The sequence below is a fragment of the Austrofundulus limnaeus genome, unplaced genomic scaffold (genome assembly GCF_001266775.1).
Source record: "Austrofundulus limnaeus strain Quisiro unplaced genomic scaffold, Austrofundulus_limnaeus-1.0 Scaffold10, whole genome shotgun sequence".
Taxonomy (NCBI): Eukaryota; Metazoa; Chordata; class Actinopteri; order Cyprinodontiformes; family Rivulidae; genus Austrofundulus; species Austrofundulus limnaeus.
This window is the reverse complement of record NW_013952412.1, coordinates 3,038,766-3,058,876: the sequence shown is the minus strand read 5'-3', so window position 1 is coordinate 3,058,876 and position 20,111 is coordinate 3,038,766. Positions and strand designations below refer to the sequence as shown.

The 20,111-nt window shown below is 37.3% G+C and overlaps 1 protein-coding gene across 1 annotated transcript; it reads left to right on the top strand.

Annotated features, from left to right (window-relative positions):
* The first annotated feature begins 11,810 nt into the window (after positions 1-11,810).
* On the top strand, positions 11,811-20,061 carry vps26a (VPS26, retromer complex component A). Its single transcript, XM_014001855.1, has 9 exons — positions 11,811-11,916; positions 13,135-13,284; positions 13,786-13,861; positions 15,264-15,420; positions 15,827-15,991; positions 16,089-16,195; positions 16,426-16,527; positions 16,690-16,799; positions 17,586-20,061. Exons 1-9 carry the CDS (start codon positions 11,914-11,916, stop codon positions 17,700-17,702), a joined length of 987 nt encoding a protein of 328 aa, XP_013857309.1. The 5' UTR covers positions 11,811-11,913; the 3' UTR covers positions 17,703-20,061.
* The last annotated feature ends 50 nt before the right edge of the window (positions 20,062-20,111 follow it).

Sequence of the window (20,111 nt, the reverse complement as noted above, 5' to 3'; positions counted from 1 at the left end):
ATTCTCTGCTCTTTGTTTTGTGTGATGTTTCTTCTTACCTGCTCTAGGACAATGGATGAAAACTAGCTGTTGTGCTAACACCGGCATATGTACATTGATGCTTACTGCTGACATGTTGATTAGTATGCATTGTCCTAATTTAAATAAAAAATAAAAATAATAAAATAAATAAAATGCAAAAGGTGAAGTAAAAACAGGAGACAGAAATGTAACATCAACACATGAAAATAAAAGGACTTGTGGGGAAAAATAAGTGACATAAATTAATCTACAAATAAAAAGGGAAAAATGCATATTTTTAAAACAGTAAAACTTAAATTATGTGCTTAAATATGTATTTTTTGGAACMAATTTGGAAAAATAAATATGAAGGCCAATTAAATTATAAAACACGAGGTAAAGTTCTCCTTTTTAAATTAGTTAGTGCATTTTAGGTGTATTTATTGGGCCACTTACGTATTTCTGCTTTTATTTTTAATTATGACCATTTCAGTCCTTCATATTCCTCCTCTTTCTGTTAAAAACTAAACTTTACTATGGCTTCACAGTTGTGGAACTAAATTAAAGCTAAAACACAATAAGTGTTAGAATGGTTGCACAATCACGTGGACAAAGCCGAAAAASTTATTACAAATAAACTGCCAAAAAACATCAGAAGTTTCCAACAATTTAATGTTTTCTTCTAACTATTTTCAGTGAGCCATTAAAGACAAACTTCTGCTTCCTCAGTGCTCTTATCATTCCAAATTTTAAAAAAATAAATCAAGTACAGATTGAATCTTGGCAGTTTATGTCAAAGTATTTCCTCAATCCAAGCAGTTGCGCAAGCTCTGACCTGAGATCAGATCAGTGAGGCAGCAGCAAAGCAGAAGTTTCCACTGATGTTCAAACAACAGCAGAAGACTTCAGGAAACCATGACGCACTGAGAGGGTTGAGCTCGTTTCAGGGGAATTTCACTCCTCTGTCTGAGACAGTTTACACCTTCCCTTCACTTCACAGAGGAGAATCTGAGTGCTGGGCCCAAAAACGTTTTTATCCTCTGGTTTTCTTGAAGAAAAACAAAGCTGAGAATGACACTGATTCTGCTTCTTGTCGTGTCCTGCCTTTTCTTACAGAATGGATGGGGTAAGTAGATTTTCTAAAATTTTGTGGCTTTTGGTGCACAGAAAGAAATGTAGATCATCTGGTGGTTATTTTCCTTTTTTAATTTTCGCTCTGGAAACAAAAGCACCCTAGACTGTCATGTTTTAATCATGACAAACGTAAACAATGAACTGTGTGATTTCTCAGATGACAGATTAGTTGTGTCAGAATGGGGTTATTATATAATACTCATGTGGTAAAAGTTGAGTTCTGACCTCCCAAAACTGAAATAACTCTGTAAAATCCATCTCACGCACCACCCCTGACAGCCCACCTCACAATAACATGATGTTATGGTAGAAATATGTTCCTGCCTGATCTGCTCATAATAAAACGGAAAGCGCAAACGGTGTTTCAATTTCCGACTCAGGTTTTCATGGGGCTTGTGGAAATCTATTTACATGCAGCGGGGGATTTTGGACTCTTTGTGTTTTTCTGATGTGTGTGAGGGAAACACATTGGGGAAACCCTTATGACTGCAGAATTTATTATTACTATTGTGGTTTCACACGGCAGAATGAAGAATAAACACACGATAAATGGTAAAACATTCAGTGACTCACCTTTTCTTTCAGTAACTCATTATTATTTGTCTCACACAAGTCACCATCTGTGTCAATAGTTCCTATTAAGTATTACTGTAGTTACCACTGTAAGGTACACAAAAGAGCATTTAATTAATTTCTTGTTACAATGTTTGTAAGCAACACTTCCGCTCTTGTTGAGCTGACATGTCACTTATCAATTAAAACCCTTGTTCTACAACCAGCTACTAATATTTTTTTCACTATCTCCTGAACTGATACTAATCAAGTGAGCAAATAAGCTGCTCTTTATCATCCTTGGCATTATTATAACAAGTGATAAATTAATGTGTATCAACACACATAACTGACAAATAATTCAGAACTTGTTTCTATTCTGAAATTAGGTTTATGGTGTGTTTGTTTTGTTTTTTTACTAATTTGTTGGTAGTTAGACTTTTAGTTCTTTCTTGAACAGAGGTTTCTGTGCTCCGTTACAGCTGAGTGACAATAACTGGTCAGTTTAAATGCACACTTTGAGTTCAGTAACAGAGAAGTGCGTACATGCTGTATATAAATAGGTTCTCTTATGATTTCCTTTACAATAAAACAAGAATTAAAGGAGAAGAAAAGTCTTTTCCTCAAAGGTCATGATGGTTGTAAACCTCTGAGAAAAAGACTGCAGCTTCTTTATTACAAGGTCAAACATTTATGGGACAAGTCCTGAGCCAGAAAGTTAATTAACATATTTTGTCACCATTAAGACTTTTAGAGGAGTGTTTCATTACTTCAGGATGTATGTATTACGGTAGAAAAACATTTTGTTGTATTTCTTACAGTTACTGCACAACCTAGTTTTTCCCCACTATCATATACATTATCTGCAAAGTTATTAATAAAAAAAATTCAGAATAAGTAGTGATTTAAAATGCACTCTTAAGTGCCTAATGAATATAATTGTGGGCCCCTAATATGAGAGTGTCACATAATTGTTAATGTTTAAAATCATATTTTGATTATTATAACTGCATAATTTTTAAGTGATATGAAACCTTTACAGGTACTTAAACAAATTTACATTATACACCATTAAACAATAAATGTATGACTTTTAAAGAATGAGCATAAACCTTGAGTAATCATACAAATATGGTGATTTTATAAATGAAATACCTAATATCTGTTGGAAACCAGCGTCAGCTGAGTTTCTTTTTAAAAACAGCAGCTGCAAGACTGTTAAGATGGCGAAGCTTCCTGTTGAAAAACCTCACCAAAGAGCATAAACAACTGTAACGCTTGTGTGGCAAACTATTTCCTCAGCTTGTTGCAGGATAATGTTGTAATCTCTTAGAACACTTCAAACATGGACAGAAGAAAACTGTAAAGATTTGAATAACTTTGCCTACAAATATATTCTGTATCTGAATAACTGCTTGGAATGTGGGCAGTAAAACATTGCTTCTCTCTTCAGGTGCACCACATACAGCTGTGTATCAATTTGTGAAATGTAAACCTGGGAGTAACCAGGCGAACTGTTTGACTCAGAAAGCTGAGATACCGTGGAGTCCCAACCTGCCGTCCAAACTGCCTGCTTCTGTCGGACAGTATCTGTAAGTATCCTGTGCTGGCGCTCTCTGACATTTACTGTTTCAGATTTATTTTCATAAAACATCCCTCAGAGGAAGGAGAGAGAAGAAAATTTAAACGAATAAAACAAAAAAGCCCTCATCAAACTGTCAGACAAGTGCAGGCTTGAAATATAGAAAGGCTGATTTTGCATTGGATCTTTTTCCTAAACCCTCTGGCAGCAGATTTGCTGTCTGTGTGTACATCTGTGTGCATTCATGTGTTTGTGTGAGCTTCACAGTAGATTTAAGTGTGAGGTAGATTGCCAAGAACGGCCAAAATAAGAGGACAACGTGGAAGAATGAAACAAAACAGGGAGAACAAGAAAAAGTCGAGCAGAAGTTAAAGAAAAAAATGTTTTATTTTTGATCAGATTGTGTATTTGGACTCTGAAGGCGGTACATTCAGCCATGTCAGCTCCTTTTACTCATCTAAACTATAACCCATATATTTGATGATTTTTTTTCCACTGTAGGATTATTAATTAAAAATTATTTAAGCTTTTGGTGATTGCCATTTTAAAATATTTTAAGTGTTGCACATGTTCAAAACAGAAAAAATACTAAAACTATGGACTAATAAATTTGCAAAACTGAAACTAAAAACGACTTTTTCAAACATATTGATATTTTGATGGCTTATTTGCCTGTTAGTGATGACAGATGTGTGCAGCTAAAATCAGTTTTACTGAAGCAAAGTTTTTTTTTTACTGCAAGGATGAGCATTGCAAACAGCAAACAAAGGAAGTGTTACAGTTACTCTTTATTGAAACAGACATTTTGATGCATGACTGGGTGAAACTGCACTCATTATTGGGTTTTTCTTTTTTATGTCACTGTCTAATTTGATAGTTTGGTTTTCCCCAGGCCTTTGAACATCTTAAAGTTTTACTTTCATAATCTCTTGTTGTCTTAGTCCTATGTAAAATGATGATACTTTGCTCTGATCCTCAAAATAACAATTTTTGAGGTGCAACTCTAACCATTATAGTCAGTATTCATTTATATTTAGTGTGAGATCTTTAGTTTTCATCACCCAACACTATGACACCATGAAACTGCTTGTGTGTGGGAGTGTGTTAGCTATTTGACTTTAGTGAACGCTAAAACAGTTGCAGCACAATCAGCATTACAGTCGTTGAATTAAGGTTAGCATGGTAGTATCTGAGACAATGCTAATAAATCCTGTAAGATGGTAATTTAAAATTTTGGCTTTCCAGGTGATCAGCAATATGCTTATTTTAAGGATTTTTTTTTTAAAAATTAGCTTTACATGGTATTCAGAAACTTTAGTCTAAGTTTAAAAAAAACAAAGTGCAAGGTTGCAGAAAGAAACATTTATCAAATGATCTTAACCTTCAGCTTCCTCTTTTTGATTTCCTCTTAACTGCCTCTTTTTTTTAGTTATTGGTCTTGTAGTAAAAGAAACGAGTGTCCTCAAAAACCACAGACTACATTTTGTTCAGTTGGAGTCCATCAACGGTGATTTGCACGTTTTGATTTGATTTGACTTGCTTAATGTTCACTATACCCACCACTTTGAAAGAAGGGGCACCTGAAGGTTTGTTTTTGTTACAGTGGATAGAATTGCACTCATCAGCTTCCTCGGTAAGACCTGTTCATGGGTGCTGGAGAGTAGAGTCCTGTTGTTGATCAAACCTTGAATTCAGGAGGAATGGTGCAGGTTCTGTTCTGGCCATGGAATACTGAACCAGCTCTTTACCTTAAGGAAGGAAGTTTCCCCCAACCAGACACCATGCGTTTTCTTGGAGAAGCCAATCAGTTGTGTTCTTCAAGGTACACTCTTGGGTTGGTATTGAGAATGGAATTTGGGGTTAAGCAGGATTATAGTTGACGCGACGCACAGAGCGCGAGGGGGCTTGCATCGTGGCGTTCCTGCCCCTGCGCGTTGGCCCCGCGTTGTGTCGTGATGCGTGGTCGAGCACCTCCGAGATTTTGTAGCTCTGCAAAGTCCACGCGCCGCACTTCATTTCAAGATAAACGTTTTCGAAGGTGCTCACGCATGTACGTCATTTATATGATCCCTCCATGAGAGATCATATGGCACAGAACACCTGGAAATAAATTGCTTTTGTTGTTGTTGTTGTTGTTTTGCTTTGTTTTAGAATATACAAATAAAAAGCTTCCTCTCTTTTCAGTTATTTCAACAGTTTTGTCATTTCTACATCAACACGTTGTTCATAACTATTGTTGCAGAGTTACTACTGCAAACCTAATTCACATCAAAACTTAAGAACAATATAACAATGTGTACATAAAAGAAGCACACCCCATAACCCTAATCTAATCACTTGGCTGTAAACAACAAGCTGTAGAACTAATGAGAAAACAAACCTTTGGTAAACACTAGTGAAAATAGAATTAAAAACTACACTTGCTAATAGGTAAACTACTGGCGGTGAGGGAAGAACAGAGCTAACGTGAACGTCAAGCATGATTTCACACAGCTCGTGGCTCAGGAGCGCACACAATCTGTGGAGCATGCGCGACAACCCAAAACGCGACTATAACCAAGCCTTTAGGGTTTAGGCTGGCTACAGCCTTAAACATTGCAAGAGTCTGTAGGATTGCTGGAAGTAAGTCAGACTTCCTTCTGGGTGAGAGTTGGCTGTCGTCATCGATTCTATACACAGCTTTCATGGACAGAATTTCTCAGTGTAGGCGTCCGGTTCAGCATCTTCCGTATTCTTTCTTTGATATAATGTGGTGTTGCTGGTGTCATTGTGCTGTGATTCCCAGCTCGCAGTGAAGCAGTTCACAGCCAAGTATGAAACAGCTGAGATGAGGATCCACACCTCCAAATTTGAGGTTATGGTCCCAGGTCAGAAAAAGGTGATTTGTCCTCTCCGGGTTGGTAGTGAGGTGGAGGAGTTTAAGTATCTTGGGTTTTTGTTGATGAGTGAGGGAAATGTGGAGTGCGAGATCAACAGACGGATTGGTGCAGCTTCCTCTGTGTTGTGGACTGTGCTGGTCTGTTGTAGTGAAGAGGTAGTCGAGCAGTGAGACAAAGCTCTCTGTTTACCAGTCGGTCTACCTTCCTTTCTACTCACCTTTTGTCACAAACTTTGGACAGTGGCCAAAAGGACAAGATCTCGAATGCAGGCAGAGGAAATGAGCTTTCTCTTCAGGGTATCCACGAAGGGGTGAGAATTCAGTTATGAAAAACTAGGAGTAGAGCTGCTCCTCCACATTGACAGAAACCAATTGAGGTGGTTCCATGGCTAGCTTCTTCTATTGCGAGGGTTTTCCAGGCATGTCCAACTGGATGATTTTAGGAAGATCCACAATGTAGAGACTATGTCTCGTGGCTGACCTGGGGACACCTTAGAATTTGCCCAGAAGAGCTAAAGAGAAGCTGGAAGAGGTGGCTGTGGAAAGAGAGGTCTGGGCCTCCCTGCTCAATAGGCAAATGACGGACAGACGGACGGATAAAAAATATCAGAAACATGGATTGCAGCTGTGTATACTGTATTTAGTCATGAACCTAAGAATAAAACACAAAGAGATTCTGTGTGTATTTACTTCTTCTTCTCTTTTGTTTGTGTTTTTATTTTTCATTAGTTTTCTTGTCTTAATAATGGTGGAGCTTGTACGGGTGCTGTTATTAGCCCTCCCTCTTCTCAGCATGGTTTTAACAGGAAGTCAGGGGAAGTGCTGAAAGGAAGTGGGCTGTGACGCCTCTTGGGCTGCAGCTTCTGGTCTATTGTTTTATATCTGAATATGTGTGGCTGTAGTCAGATACTAAAGTTTTAATAGTACCAGCTGAGTTGCACAGAAAAATACATTTCCTATCTACTTGCAAATGTTTGTGCTGTGGTGTAACAGCTCTTTTAAAATGTGTTTGACTAACTGTTGCCTCTTTAACGTGCCATATTTTTTACTACTGCAGCTACACATAATAAAGCATGAATTTTATTAAATTATTTTCAGACCAATTCACAAAAACATTGATCACTTGTTTACTGAAATTACACAAACTATTGTAAGTGCTATAATAATTTACTTATTACTGTACTATAATCCTCTGAACCAACAGCCACTAGTTTTGATTCAAGTAAATGCAAATTAAACAATTTCCTCTTTCCAGCAATCAAGATTTATTTATAATGTATTTCATGCATGAGTAATACGGATTGCTTCCCAATAACGACAAAAAAAAAAAAAAAAGAACAAACTTGTAAATAACTTAGAAATAAATGTATGGCTTTTCACACAATTATTATCTAGATGATTTTGTCCTCTCTCAGATCCAAAGATAGGACTTTTTTTGAAGCACAAACATTTAATCTGATGTTTAAAATAAGATGTTAATATGCATGCTGCTTTTAAAGTGTAGTGCAAAGATGTAAAACAAAGTGTAATTTGTTGTCAGCATCTCTGAAATAGCCCAATTCTGAATCAGCTGTAGTGAACAAATAAAAAAAAAGGCACATTTATTGTTAGCGAGGGTTAAAGGGCTTTTTAGGCACTGTCTATATTCACGAGCTGTTAGAATTGAGTGGAATTGTTTACATTTTCATTTTTGTCAGAGCTCCCTAAGCTGAAAATAAAAGTATGGTTTGAATTGCCTAAACTAAAAAAAGCCAAAAGCACATTAAGGTGATGATCATTAAAATGTATCAAAATGGAAGCCATCAAAGCATCTTGATCATGATGATAGTATTTATTTATGATTTTTTTTTCTTTAAAAAATTATTTATGAATCTTTCTTCTACTAAAAAGCAAAAACACAAATATGTGCTTTGTGACAGTAACAGCAGCTGGATAAAGACTAAGACTAAATTAAATTTATTACAAAGTTGTAAAACTTAGCAATAAAAGCTATTTCAATAGCTCTTGAAAAAACTTTACAATACAGCTGAAGACACTCATCTTACTCTGTAAGTTTTAACTGTAATTAAAGTGTTAGAAAACAAGGATGTGAAAATAAGTGTAGAGATTAGAAAAAGACATTTTAGCCCTGGAAGCTTTTAGTTTTACTCTGACTGTCATTAAGACATAGTCTTGAATGAGTGTGTTTCGTGTTAATGCTAATATTCTAACAAAATAATTTAAAGATTTTGAACACATTTATCTTTACTTATTCTGAACTGCTTGGTGACTCTGCTATAGCTTAACAATTCGAGGTCACTAAACCTCACTAAACAACTCGACGAGGTGTGAACTGGATGAGAAAAAGGTCTGATGCCAAACAAGGGCAGTCTGCGCTCTCCTGAGTCTAAGTGCTGCAATCATGGAGAAATCCTCATGGGTTGTGTGTCTGCAAATACGGAGCCAGCATGGTTTGTGAGCTGTCAACAACACCATAAATTTTAGTGGCAGAAACAACCTCTGTCACAATCCTCACACCCAGTGCAGCTGAACGGTTTCACTCTGACGTTGCGCTTATTTGAAAAAGTTTTATGTGAATGAAAGACTGAACTTTGTGGAAGTTTTTTTTAAATGTTTTTAGCACCCTAAACAGTATGAGATACAAGATAAAATAACAAAAATAAATGGAAACCACAAACTTATTGAAACTCAAAATTGTAACTCTAATAACATTTCTGCTTCCAGAAATGCAAAACCTGTTGAGGATGAGAGTCCACTGAGTGAAGAGGCGGATGAGATAGGAAATGTGATGGAAGAGGAGGAAACACCAATAAGGAGTGAAGATGGGGAGTCTCCTGACATGTTTGTGGGCGACGAAGGTTCTGGTGAATCTGAAGGGTCTGTACCCTGGATCACAGCAGCTGAGAGTGAGGCGGGCTCTGGCGACTACTGGACAGACAATCTCCAACAAGAAGGTATTAATGGTGGTAAAAGCCCAGCATGATATAAATAATCTATAAATAGTAATTATATATGTTTTTTTTCTGTTTCATTTTGATTGAGATCTGCTTGTCCTCATCTGTTTTCAGGTGAAAGCTTTTACTCCAGCTTTCCTGATGGTGAGACAAAACCCTCAGAGGAGGACCTGAAAGAAGACCACCTGTTGACTCCATAATTGCATAAACAAGCACTTCTTCCATTTTCCCGTAATTAAACAGCAAAATTATTCTTACACCACCACCTGCTGGAAAGAACTGGGTCACACAGACACCAAATATATCACTTGGACTGTCTTTTCAATTGTCATTTCTATTAAAAAGAAATTATATTCCTCAGGTGCAAAAGAACAATTACAAAGACTGTGAAACAAAAAATAACTTAGCAGGCGATATGCGTAAATTTGACTGAATGTAAGCTGCCTTTGGTCAGTATTATTTGTAATAAAAGAACCTTTTAATATGCTTTGTAATATAAATGAAAAAAAATGCTTCTAAGTCATGATAGTATCGGTGCATTAACATGATGTGTTTTTCTATGCATTGCTAGCTTTCGGTGGTTGCAAACATTTTTCATGACTTTTATAGCTGCACCAAAATGTATTTATACTAACAGATCCCCTTTGTATTAAACACTGAGACATCACATCTAACCAGGAGGGAAATTTAAGTGGGTTCACAATGTGATAATTAAAATGAGTTTTAAAAGATGTACAATAAATATATATTTCAACCATATACTGTATATTATTTGAATTTACTCCACATTGCTTTAATGTGCATTCAAAATGTTTCTATTAAAAGTAGATTAAATAAAAAACAATTTTAAACAAATGTGCTTTCAGTATTGTATCTGTCAAAATAAGTTTGTTTCTCTAAATACTTATTGCCCATTAAAAAATTTAAGTGGGTAACCAAATTTTTGGACACAATGTCCATCATCCATCCATCCATCCATCCATCCATCCATCCATCCATCCATCCATCCATCCATCCATCCATTTTCTTCCGCCTATCCGGAGTCAGGTCGCGGGGGCAGCAGCTTCAGAAGGGAGGCCCAGACCTCCCTCTCCCCAGCCACTTCTTCCAGCTCCTCCGGGGGAACTCCAAGGCGTTCCCGGGCCAGCCGAGAGACATAGTCCCTCCAGCGTGTCCTGGGTCTTCCTCGGGGCCTCCTCCCGGTGGGACGTGCCCGGAACACCTCACCAGGAAGGCATCCAGGAGGCATCCTTACCAGATGCCCGAGCCACCTCAACTGGCTCCTCTCGACGTGGAGGAGCAGCGGCTCTACTCTGAGTCCCTCCCGGATGACCGAGCTTCTCACCCTATCTCTAAGGGAGAGCCCAGCCACCCTGCGGAGGAAACCCATTTCGGCCGCTTGTATCCGGGACCTCGTTCTTTCGGTCATGACCCAAAGCTCATGACCATAGATGAGGGTAGGAAYGTAGATCGACCGGTAAATCGAGAGCTTCGCTTTCTGACTCAGCTCTCTCTTCACCACGACGGACCGATACAGTGCCCGCTTTACAGCAGACGCTGCGCCAATCCGCCTGTCGATCTCCCGCTCCGTTCTTCCCCCATTCGTGAACAAGATCCCCAGATACTTAAACTCCTCCACTTGAGACAGGACGACCCCCCTGACCCGGAGAAGTCACTCTACCCTTTTCCGGCTCAAGACCATGGCCTCGGATTTGGAGGCACTGAGCCTCATCCCATCATTAACTGATAAATAATTTGGTTTTCAGAAAACATTTTTTGCATGAGGGCAAAAAGAGTGTTTTTCCAGGGTTATCAAACTCCTTTTACCAAGAACCACAAGAGCATGATGGTTGCACTCAAACGGCCAGTTGTAAATAACTTATTTTGTCTCATGTTTGACTTTGACTAAATATGAAACGTCACATTCCTTGTCTCATTGCAACGGCTGAAGACTGCTAATAAATGGTAACTGAGCTCGTTGTGGTATTTCCTGCATAAACAGTGTTTTAGCATTCCCTTTTAAACACTGAAAAAGTACTACATGTATAAATGACTAAATGTGAAATAAATCATACTGAAAAACTCTTAAATGAAAGAATTTTACTCATTGTTGAGATGTGGTGAGTAGCCACAATACTGAATTTTGAACTGAAGTTGCCGTTGCAACCACTGACAGGGTGGTCTACTGGAGTGGCAGTCCAGTTTAAACTTACCACTACCTAGTACAACTGGGTCACAGCAAAGGTGGAGCTGGAGAAAATGCATCTAAATTGAGATTTTGCTCCACAAAATTTGTTGGCTTATTGACACTTTGGAACTCTGTGCACCTCCACCTATGTGGGATGCTGTAATTTTGCAGGTAAAATAACTGACACACATTTTTGGAGATGTAGTTTATGGTCAATGCTGGCTTAAAAGCAGCATACGTTAATTTTAAGACATCAAACCATCTTTGTTGCTCTTGTGGGCCACAGTAAATGCCGTGGAGGTATTTGGCCCACCGGCCTTATGTTTGTTACAGCTACAGAGCCTGTCAACAAAATTCACTAGAATCATTTCTGATTAAAAATCATTTGCTGAAAACTAATTATGAGTCTTCGTTTTGATGAGACAAGCATCTTACCAACATCACCTGTACAGCAAGTTGCAAAAATCAACTTTCTCTCCACTTGCAGCTGTTCGGTGTTTTGGAGCAGTTTGTCCCCGCCCCCAATCACGTGACCCTAGTCACATGACGGTAAGTCTGATACTACGCCCCCGGTTCAACCAACGGAGCGAGGCTAGCTGTTAGCTTCAACTGTCAAGACACCGACATGGTGAGTGTAATAACAAACGTAGGCTTAACAACAGCATCAGAATGAATCCCGTGTTTATGCTTTAGTTAAAAATTATGTTGACTCTATCAGGGTCACACGTGCACTCTTGAAGATGTTTAACATCAGGAGATGTAAGCTATCAGGGCTGGGCTAGTTAGCATCAGTACGAAGGCATTTTTCCTCACATGCCTTGGTAACGAGCCGTAAGCTTTAGTAAATGGTATTAGTATTAGCCATACATTGTTGCCAATCATTTAGATTATCTTGTTGATGTATATATTGTGCATGTATCGGTAACCAGGAACCAATTTAAAAAAATTTTGCTAACGCAGCTAGTAGTTAGCTGACTGTAATGTGAAGTTCTCCTCACATGATCATGCTTCAAACTGACTGACAAATATAGTTCTGCAAACTTCTCTTGTTCATTTAAGGACAGATCTGCTTCTATTGCAGGTTGTTCAATAAATTTATTGCAATTTTTGCGTTTATCACTGATTGATTGATTGATTGATTGATTGATTGATTGATTGATTGATTGATTGATTGATTGATTGGCTTTGTGTGGCTGAGCTGATTGCTTCAGGTTTTCAGCTTTTGTATCATGCTGAAGTATCATGTTGTGCGAATGACTTTGTGCCAGCTCAGAGGCAAATGATGTCGCTGTGTATCTGGTGATGACTGTGGTCATTGTGGCGAAAACAGATGCTGTTGTTCTCCTTAAGTGTGACTAACCAACAGTGAGGGTTTAATATGTTCAAGCTCACACTTGGACTTTTGTCAGAGCACGTTAGTCCATCAGTCTAGCTCATGTACACACTGAGCGATGTTTACTTGGCAGCTAATATTGTGCTTGTCATGATTATTTCAACATTCCACTTGTGTCCAAACAAAAGTTCCCTTTTTACTATCTGGTGTGGCTCAAACCAGAAATAATCTCTCTCCAATTTAGATTATATAGTTTAAATTTCTGTCAGTAATTTGAAAGCTTACATTATATTGTGGCTGCTCAACATGTGTCAACATTACAAACACTGAAAAAAACAGTAAATCATGCTCAACTAGGATTTGGATTTTGTGTTTTTTAGGCTAGCATTCACAAAGTCAACAGTTTCAATTAAACAGCTGTTTATTTGATGATATAGTCAGTTATTATGACATCCACGTGTTCTTTATTTAGGTGTCGGTAATATTCATTTTGTATGCTTTCTGTGTTTTCAGAGTTTCCTGGGAGGTTTGTTTGGGCCTGTGTGTGAGATTGATGTGGTGCTGAATGATGCAGAGAACAGAAAAACGGCCGAGTTGAAGACAGAAGATGGAAAAGTGGAGAAACACTACCTTTTCTACGATGGAGAGTCTGTGTCTGGCAAGGTAAATCTGAATATCTGTTGTTCGTCAAGATGCAGAGTTCCACAATGTTTACTGTGGGGCTTCAGCTTTTATTAGACTGAGCTGTGTGGATTTCTTTATGTTCAAGTCTTATTGTGCCCTCTCTTTAACTCCTGTGGGAAATTAAGATTTATTTGAAGAGTGTGCACGACTTGGCTTTGACTTTCGGGGAAGCTGAAACCATGTGCTTAAGGTCAACAACTTTCATAGCCAATACATTGTTTATTGAGTAATCCTAATTTTCTTTACGTTAGCTAACTTTCTGACTGAGAAATAATAACTGAGTCATCCAAGGTTTTGAAAGATTCCTTTTCTGGGTTAGGTAGAAGTTTGGACTCTGGTTAATAAGTACTTTATTTAAAAAAAACAGAAAAAGAATGAATTTAAACATTTCCTAATAATTTCTTTTTTATGTTCCAAAGACTGGGGAAGATGTAAAACTGTTCATAATGTATTATGTCTCAACAAATGTTTTCTTTCCAGGTGAACTTAAATGTGAAGCAGGGAGGAAAGCGACTGGAGCATCAGGGTATTCGCATAGAGTTTGTTGGACAGATAGGTGAGTCCGTTGGATTTATATACCACTGTGTACTGACACTGCTACCCTGCCTTTTGCAAAAAGGCTCTGTGTAACTACCTGAAAACATACATGTATGCTGTAACAGTGTGTTGTTGGCTTACTCCTGTTCAGTGGTTTAACAGAGCATGTGGTCGTCATGTGCTGTCTAGAGCTAAACCAGAAATATTTGCAGCAGAAGATAAGTAATGTGTCGAGTGAGCTGATAAAACTGTTGCATGAATGTTGTTTGCTGCTTAATTTTTTATTGCACACTGTAAGACACGAACCACTCTGGTAACAGTAATAGATTGTATAGTTCTTCTCAGCACTGTCCAGCTTTATTTTACCCTGCAGACAGTATCATTTTGACTCTGTTTATCATTGCGSTGCGCTTGGAGCTGTGTTGATACGAGACACAAACGTGTGTGTTCATGTGTGTGTTTGAAACCTTACATTGATCATCTGACACTTATTCAAAGAGCTGTACCAGTAAGCAGTTCAGAGGGGCAAATGCTGATTGTAGCACCTTTTTTGAGTTTGTAACATAACAGCTATCTACTGCAGAGCTCAGATACAGCTTGTTGAAAAAAACTAAGATAGTTCCAAAAACCCTTGTTTTGCTAATAAACATAATTTGGTCATTAGTCATGTACACAATGTATTTGCACAAATGTGACCCATCACATCGAGGATTAAGTCTAAAAGTGGTTTAAGGAGAAATAGGCAAATACAGTGTTTTGATTAAAACATTTGTAAAAATTGCATTTTGTTAAAACATAATGAATAAACACCTTATCAATGTATCATTTGAATGAACTGTCTGAAATATAATCATGAAACAAAATTTTGAAGCATGTTTTTGAGCAGTAGCAACAAAAAAACTGATCTTGAGGGAAAATGCTTTAAATTTTTGAGATTTTCCCTGTGAGCTAGCAAAGTTTTGTTTCATTTCAACTGGGAAATCTCAATATTCAAATATAATTTGAGGTTTCCTCCTTATAAGRACATCAAAAATTCCTCATTAAAATTAAATAAAATTAGGATTCAGACCAAATATTTATGTATTATTGTAACCAACAAGACAAATAAAGTCATATATAGATTTACTTACGATATCAGGATGATCCAGGTATCAGAATATAGCATTTAAAGCCAGGAATCTGAAAATGTAATTACCGGTAGGTAATTTTGACCAAATTTGACATAATCCTCATTTTGATATGATGGGTCACAAATGATATAACTCTGGTGTAAGATATTTAATTTGGTCTGGTTAGAACTTTAGCTGAGCAAACATCCAAAACAGTATCAGGATCGGATGTGATTAGAAAAGAAAAGAAAAGTATCATGCTGTATCATATTATCTGATGTGAAACTGCCATTGCTTATGTTTGTTTCTTAGAGCTGTTCTCAGATAAAAGCAATACCCATGAGTTTGTGGACTTGGTGAAAGAACTGGCTTTACCTGGAGAACTCACCCAGAACAGAAGCTACGACTTTGAGTTCATGCAGGTGGAGAAGCCCTACGAGTCCTACACCGGAGCTAATGTCAGGCTAAGGTAAACTAACGTTAAACTTCAGATTCTTTACAAAAGTATTTTAAAATCGTGCTCCCAAATTGATTTGAGATGTTTTGAAGTAAATACAAATCAGCATTTTTATGGTTTCTGTGTTCAACTTTATGGTAGGCGATTGTTTATCTCACCCAGCATTGTTACTGCACTGAAGGGGAAAGATAAGACATTTTTTAAGGGTCAAAGCATGTACTGATATGAGTATTACTTGTATCTTTAGTTGTAAAAGAAGAATTGATATGTGTGCATTTTTCCTTGAGGCATGCAGAATGCATGGGCGAGAGACTCAGTTGAGTTACCTTGTTGACTAAATTGTGTTTTTGCTTTTATTTGTCATGTCATGTTTTCTTAAGACGTTGGACTCAAGTGATATTGTGTTGTGTGTTCTCAGATATTTTCTCAGGGTGACGATAGTTCGTCGTTTGTCTGACTTAGTGAAGGAATATGAGTTGATTGTTCACCAGTTAGCCACCTACCCAGATGTCAACAACTCCATCAAGATGGAGGTTGGCATAGAAGACTGTCTTCACATCGAGTTTGAATATAATAAGTCCAAGTAAGATCATTACCTCTTCAACTTAAATTACTTTTGTTTTTGCTGCCATTTACTGCTGTTTTGAGTTTTTATTTATTTGTTTTTATTCTTCTGACAGATACCACCTGAAGGATGTGATCGTTGGCAAGATTTACTTTTTGTTGGTGAGGATCAAGATCCAACACATGGAGCTCCAGCTCATCAAGAAGGAAATAACTGGCATTGGTAAGAATTTACAGAAGCTGATTAAAAATAAATCAAACTGAAATTAATGCATGCAGCTTAAATGTATTAAAGCTTGTGCAATTTTTTTTTTTTTTTTTTTGTCGTATGAAGAGTTTATTGCTGTAGTTTGCGTTTTTTGTAAATGTAAATGATCCCAATAAAATAATAAATTTGTCAGATTTACTATAATTCCTCATTTTCACTCGGTTAGTTTTTCTCCTTCCTTTTAGGTCCCAGCACAACCACAGAGACAGAGACGGTTGCAAAATACGAGATCATGGATGGCGCTCCAGTAAAAGGAGAATCGATTCCGATCAGACTCTTTCTGGCAGGTAAATACTTAGGTCTTATCACCAGTGTCTTGTCTGTCTGTCTTGTCTGTCTGTCTGTCTGTCTGTTTATTTATGGAGGCATGTATGGATGGATGGTAAGCTTTAAATAGACTCAAATACAATGTGAAAGTGGCAGTTCATCACAAGCTCTGCATCTTACAGGATACGACCTGACACCCACCATGAGGGATGTCAACAAGAAGTTCTCAGTGCGTTACTTCCTCAATCTGGTGCTGGTGGATGAGGAGGACCGAAGATACTTTAAACAGCAAGTAGGAGCGCTGGAAAAACATAGCAAATGTATTTAATGTAACTGGAATAGTACTTCCGATGTTTTCTAGTACTCGCAGTATTGAGCAGGTTTATTTGAGGACCAAAAGTTTATGAAATCCATTTTTTGATAAACTTAAATATTCCTTTTTTGAATGTATTTTATGTAAATGTTACATGGGTATTTTTTAAACCATTATAAAAATGATTAGATTATTTAGCTGGTTCAAATTGCTGTAAGCATACTCCAGTTTATTAGTTTCATGCCGTAAAGTTTGTCTTTAAACTGTTCTAAACAATGAAAGGCAGTTTTTAACTTTAGGGCAGGAGTGCCCAAACTGTTTCCCCAAGAGGACCAAATTAAATAGCTTGATGAGCTGATTTTGGCCCACAGGCCCCACTTTGGGCACCTCTGCTTTAGGGTTTTTCTTCAGATTAATTACCATAACTATGAAAAAGATTTGAAATGACAATAAATGCAGAGTTTAGTTTTGTAGTTTTATTTTAAATCATGCTGACTGACATATGTTGTTACTGCAAAATTTAGGACCATCTACATTTACTAAATAAAATAAGTGAGTTTAATGTCTTTAATTTCTGAATTAAGTCATTTAGCTCTACCACAACAGCCATGTATTTATGGCAGTCTTGCAATGATTTCTTTGTATCCTTTAAGAATTTGTATTAACCGACACAAATCCATTCCTTGGTTGCTTACGTTCTTGTGATTTTATGAATGAAATAATTTTGTTTCGTGTATGTGTTCTGTCTTTTAATTTTGTGTTCAGGAGATTGTGTTGTGGAGAAAAGCTCCAGAGAAGCTGCGGAAAAGAAACTTCCACCAGCGCTACGAGTCTCCTGAGCCCCGGAACCAACCAGCCAACGCGGAGCAGCCAGAGATGTGATGTGGCCACAATATGAACTGAAAACCTACTCAGACACGTCATCACAGCTCGTCACTGCAGAGCAGCCAGAGGTGTGAGGGCTGCCCCACTCTTTCCATGGACTGAGAAATGTCTCTAAACACGAATGCACATAACTTTCTCAACATCTTCAAACCACCTGCCCCCGTACCCCACCACCACTTTACAGCTTCAAATGCGAGCTGCCACCGTCACTCTCTCCCTCTGGACTGAAACACATTTGCATACAGATGCACATGATGAAAGTCTACTGAATGCTAAATGTCAAAGCTAAAGTGCAAAACAATCCAAGTAATCAACTGTGAGACAGCATTTTTGATTCTGGCTCCTTGAACTGAAAACCCACTCAAGCACACATCAGTGAAGCCACACGGTCTCCGTTTGCTGAACGCAAGCTAAACAAGAGCAAAGGTAGAACTAAAAGATGGCTTCCCATTGGTCCTGGACTTTCACCCCCATGGTCACTCCCACATTACCTATTACGAGATGCTGTCTAGAATTTGGATGAACTACTAGTTATCTGAGATGTTTCAAGATGTGATGAATTTGCCTGACTCAAGGATGTGAGAGGCTAAGCTGTGAGGTGAGACACATGCTGTATCTATTCACAGTTTCTGACTGTGAGCTGCCATTCACTGAGCTGGAAACTTTCAAAATTTCACATTTAATCTATTTATTTACTTTAAAGATTCTACAACGGTTCAGACTTCTACTTCCAAACAAAGTTATGCTTTAATTTGGACTTAATAATTATTAATGCTATATTTCATATTTGAAACAAAGACATGTCCACTTTTTGAGTTTCTACTTGCAGCACATAGCATCTTTTATTAAAGAAAGATGATTCAAGATGCATTTCTGCATCATTTGCCAAAATGGCATTAAAGTTATTAACTATAAGTGCAGCTGATTTTCAATTCACTGGGTCAATAGAGGGGCAAGATAAAATAAAATTTGTCCACAACAGTTTTCCTCTTCTGATTTTTGAAATTGGAGTATTTCAGATTTACAGCTACAATGAAGAGAACGACAAAGAAAGCTTTAAGTGGAAAAACAATTATTTATTCTTAAAAAATGACTGAAATGAATTATTAATCATGAAATAATCTGCAGGCTGGTTTTCTTAGACGTTGTGTTTCCCGACACAAACCTAGATTCAATATGACATCTCAATGTCTTGTAAAGATAGATATCGGACATAGATTTCACTGAAGATGTCCGTCAGGTCCGCACAGAAATTTCATCTTAGTTTTGATCTAAATATTTCTGTTTGACTCCGGACACAAAACTTTGTGTTTGACACTTTTCATTTCTGTTTGTTTTTGAATGATCTTCTGCATCTGCAACTGAAAGAGGCCATTTTTTTTAAAGAAGCGTTTCAATCAGTCATGTTTGTAGATTATATTATGAGTTTAAATTACAGTGCTTTAGTTGCTTCGTCACTCTGACCTGAAAATTATGCTATTATTACAATACAGTTATTCTTTAAAATCAGACTGTAAATTTACTGATTTTGTTAGGCTTTTTGTTTCCTTATTGTTTAGAGTGTTTTGAGTCTGATATTTTGATATATTCAGAATAATAATGTAATAAATTATATATAGCTTCTGTTGTAAGCTCTGGAAAGAAAGCACTTTCCACATACTGTAAAATCCATCAATGTTCCACTGTGATGCTCAGACCTGTGGTTTTGGTGCTGCTTTAAAAGGACACTGTTACCAGTTCCATGTGATACTTGCCTTCATCTCTGACTTACGAACCATTTGTTCTTCAATGCTTCTCTTTGTATTGAGGAGGCTTGAATGCTGAAACTAAACATCACTCAAGGATAACTTCACCTCAGAGTTTCTGAGTCAGTCATGAATAATAACTGTCTTTTATCACTACATACTTTAATTCAGCTTCATATTTGTTGCTTTTTTCTGTGTTTTATGTCGATGATGGCGCTGTGTTGCGTTGTGTTTCATTATTTAAACACACAAATCCACACTTGAGGTTTTTTTTAATCTTTCACACAAGGTTGGTCTTGTTATCTGGATTTCTTTTGTTTTGAATCCGTGTAATTTATTTCAAAGCACGTTCTGTTTTTTCTTTGCTTTGGGGGAAAACCAAAAACAAAGCATTCTGTCTTCCTAAATACAGTTTGGGTTTACTTTAAAATCTGTCAGAAGTTGTAAAGAAACACTTTAAAGCCAATTTGCTCTGTCTTTGTCTTATCTACTGCATGTTTTTTTTTTCATTCATAGCATTGTGTGTTTGAGGTGTGTGTGATATGTGTGTATACACCAAATCCAAAATATTTAGCTGAAACAAATTATGAATAAAGCAGATTTATACTGAACTTGTTTCATAAAACATCCTTTTGACTATATTTTGTGTTTTACTTATATA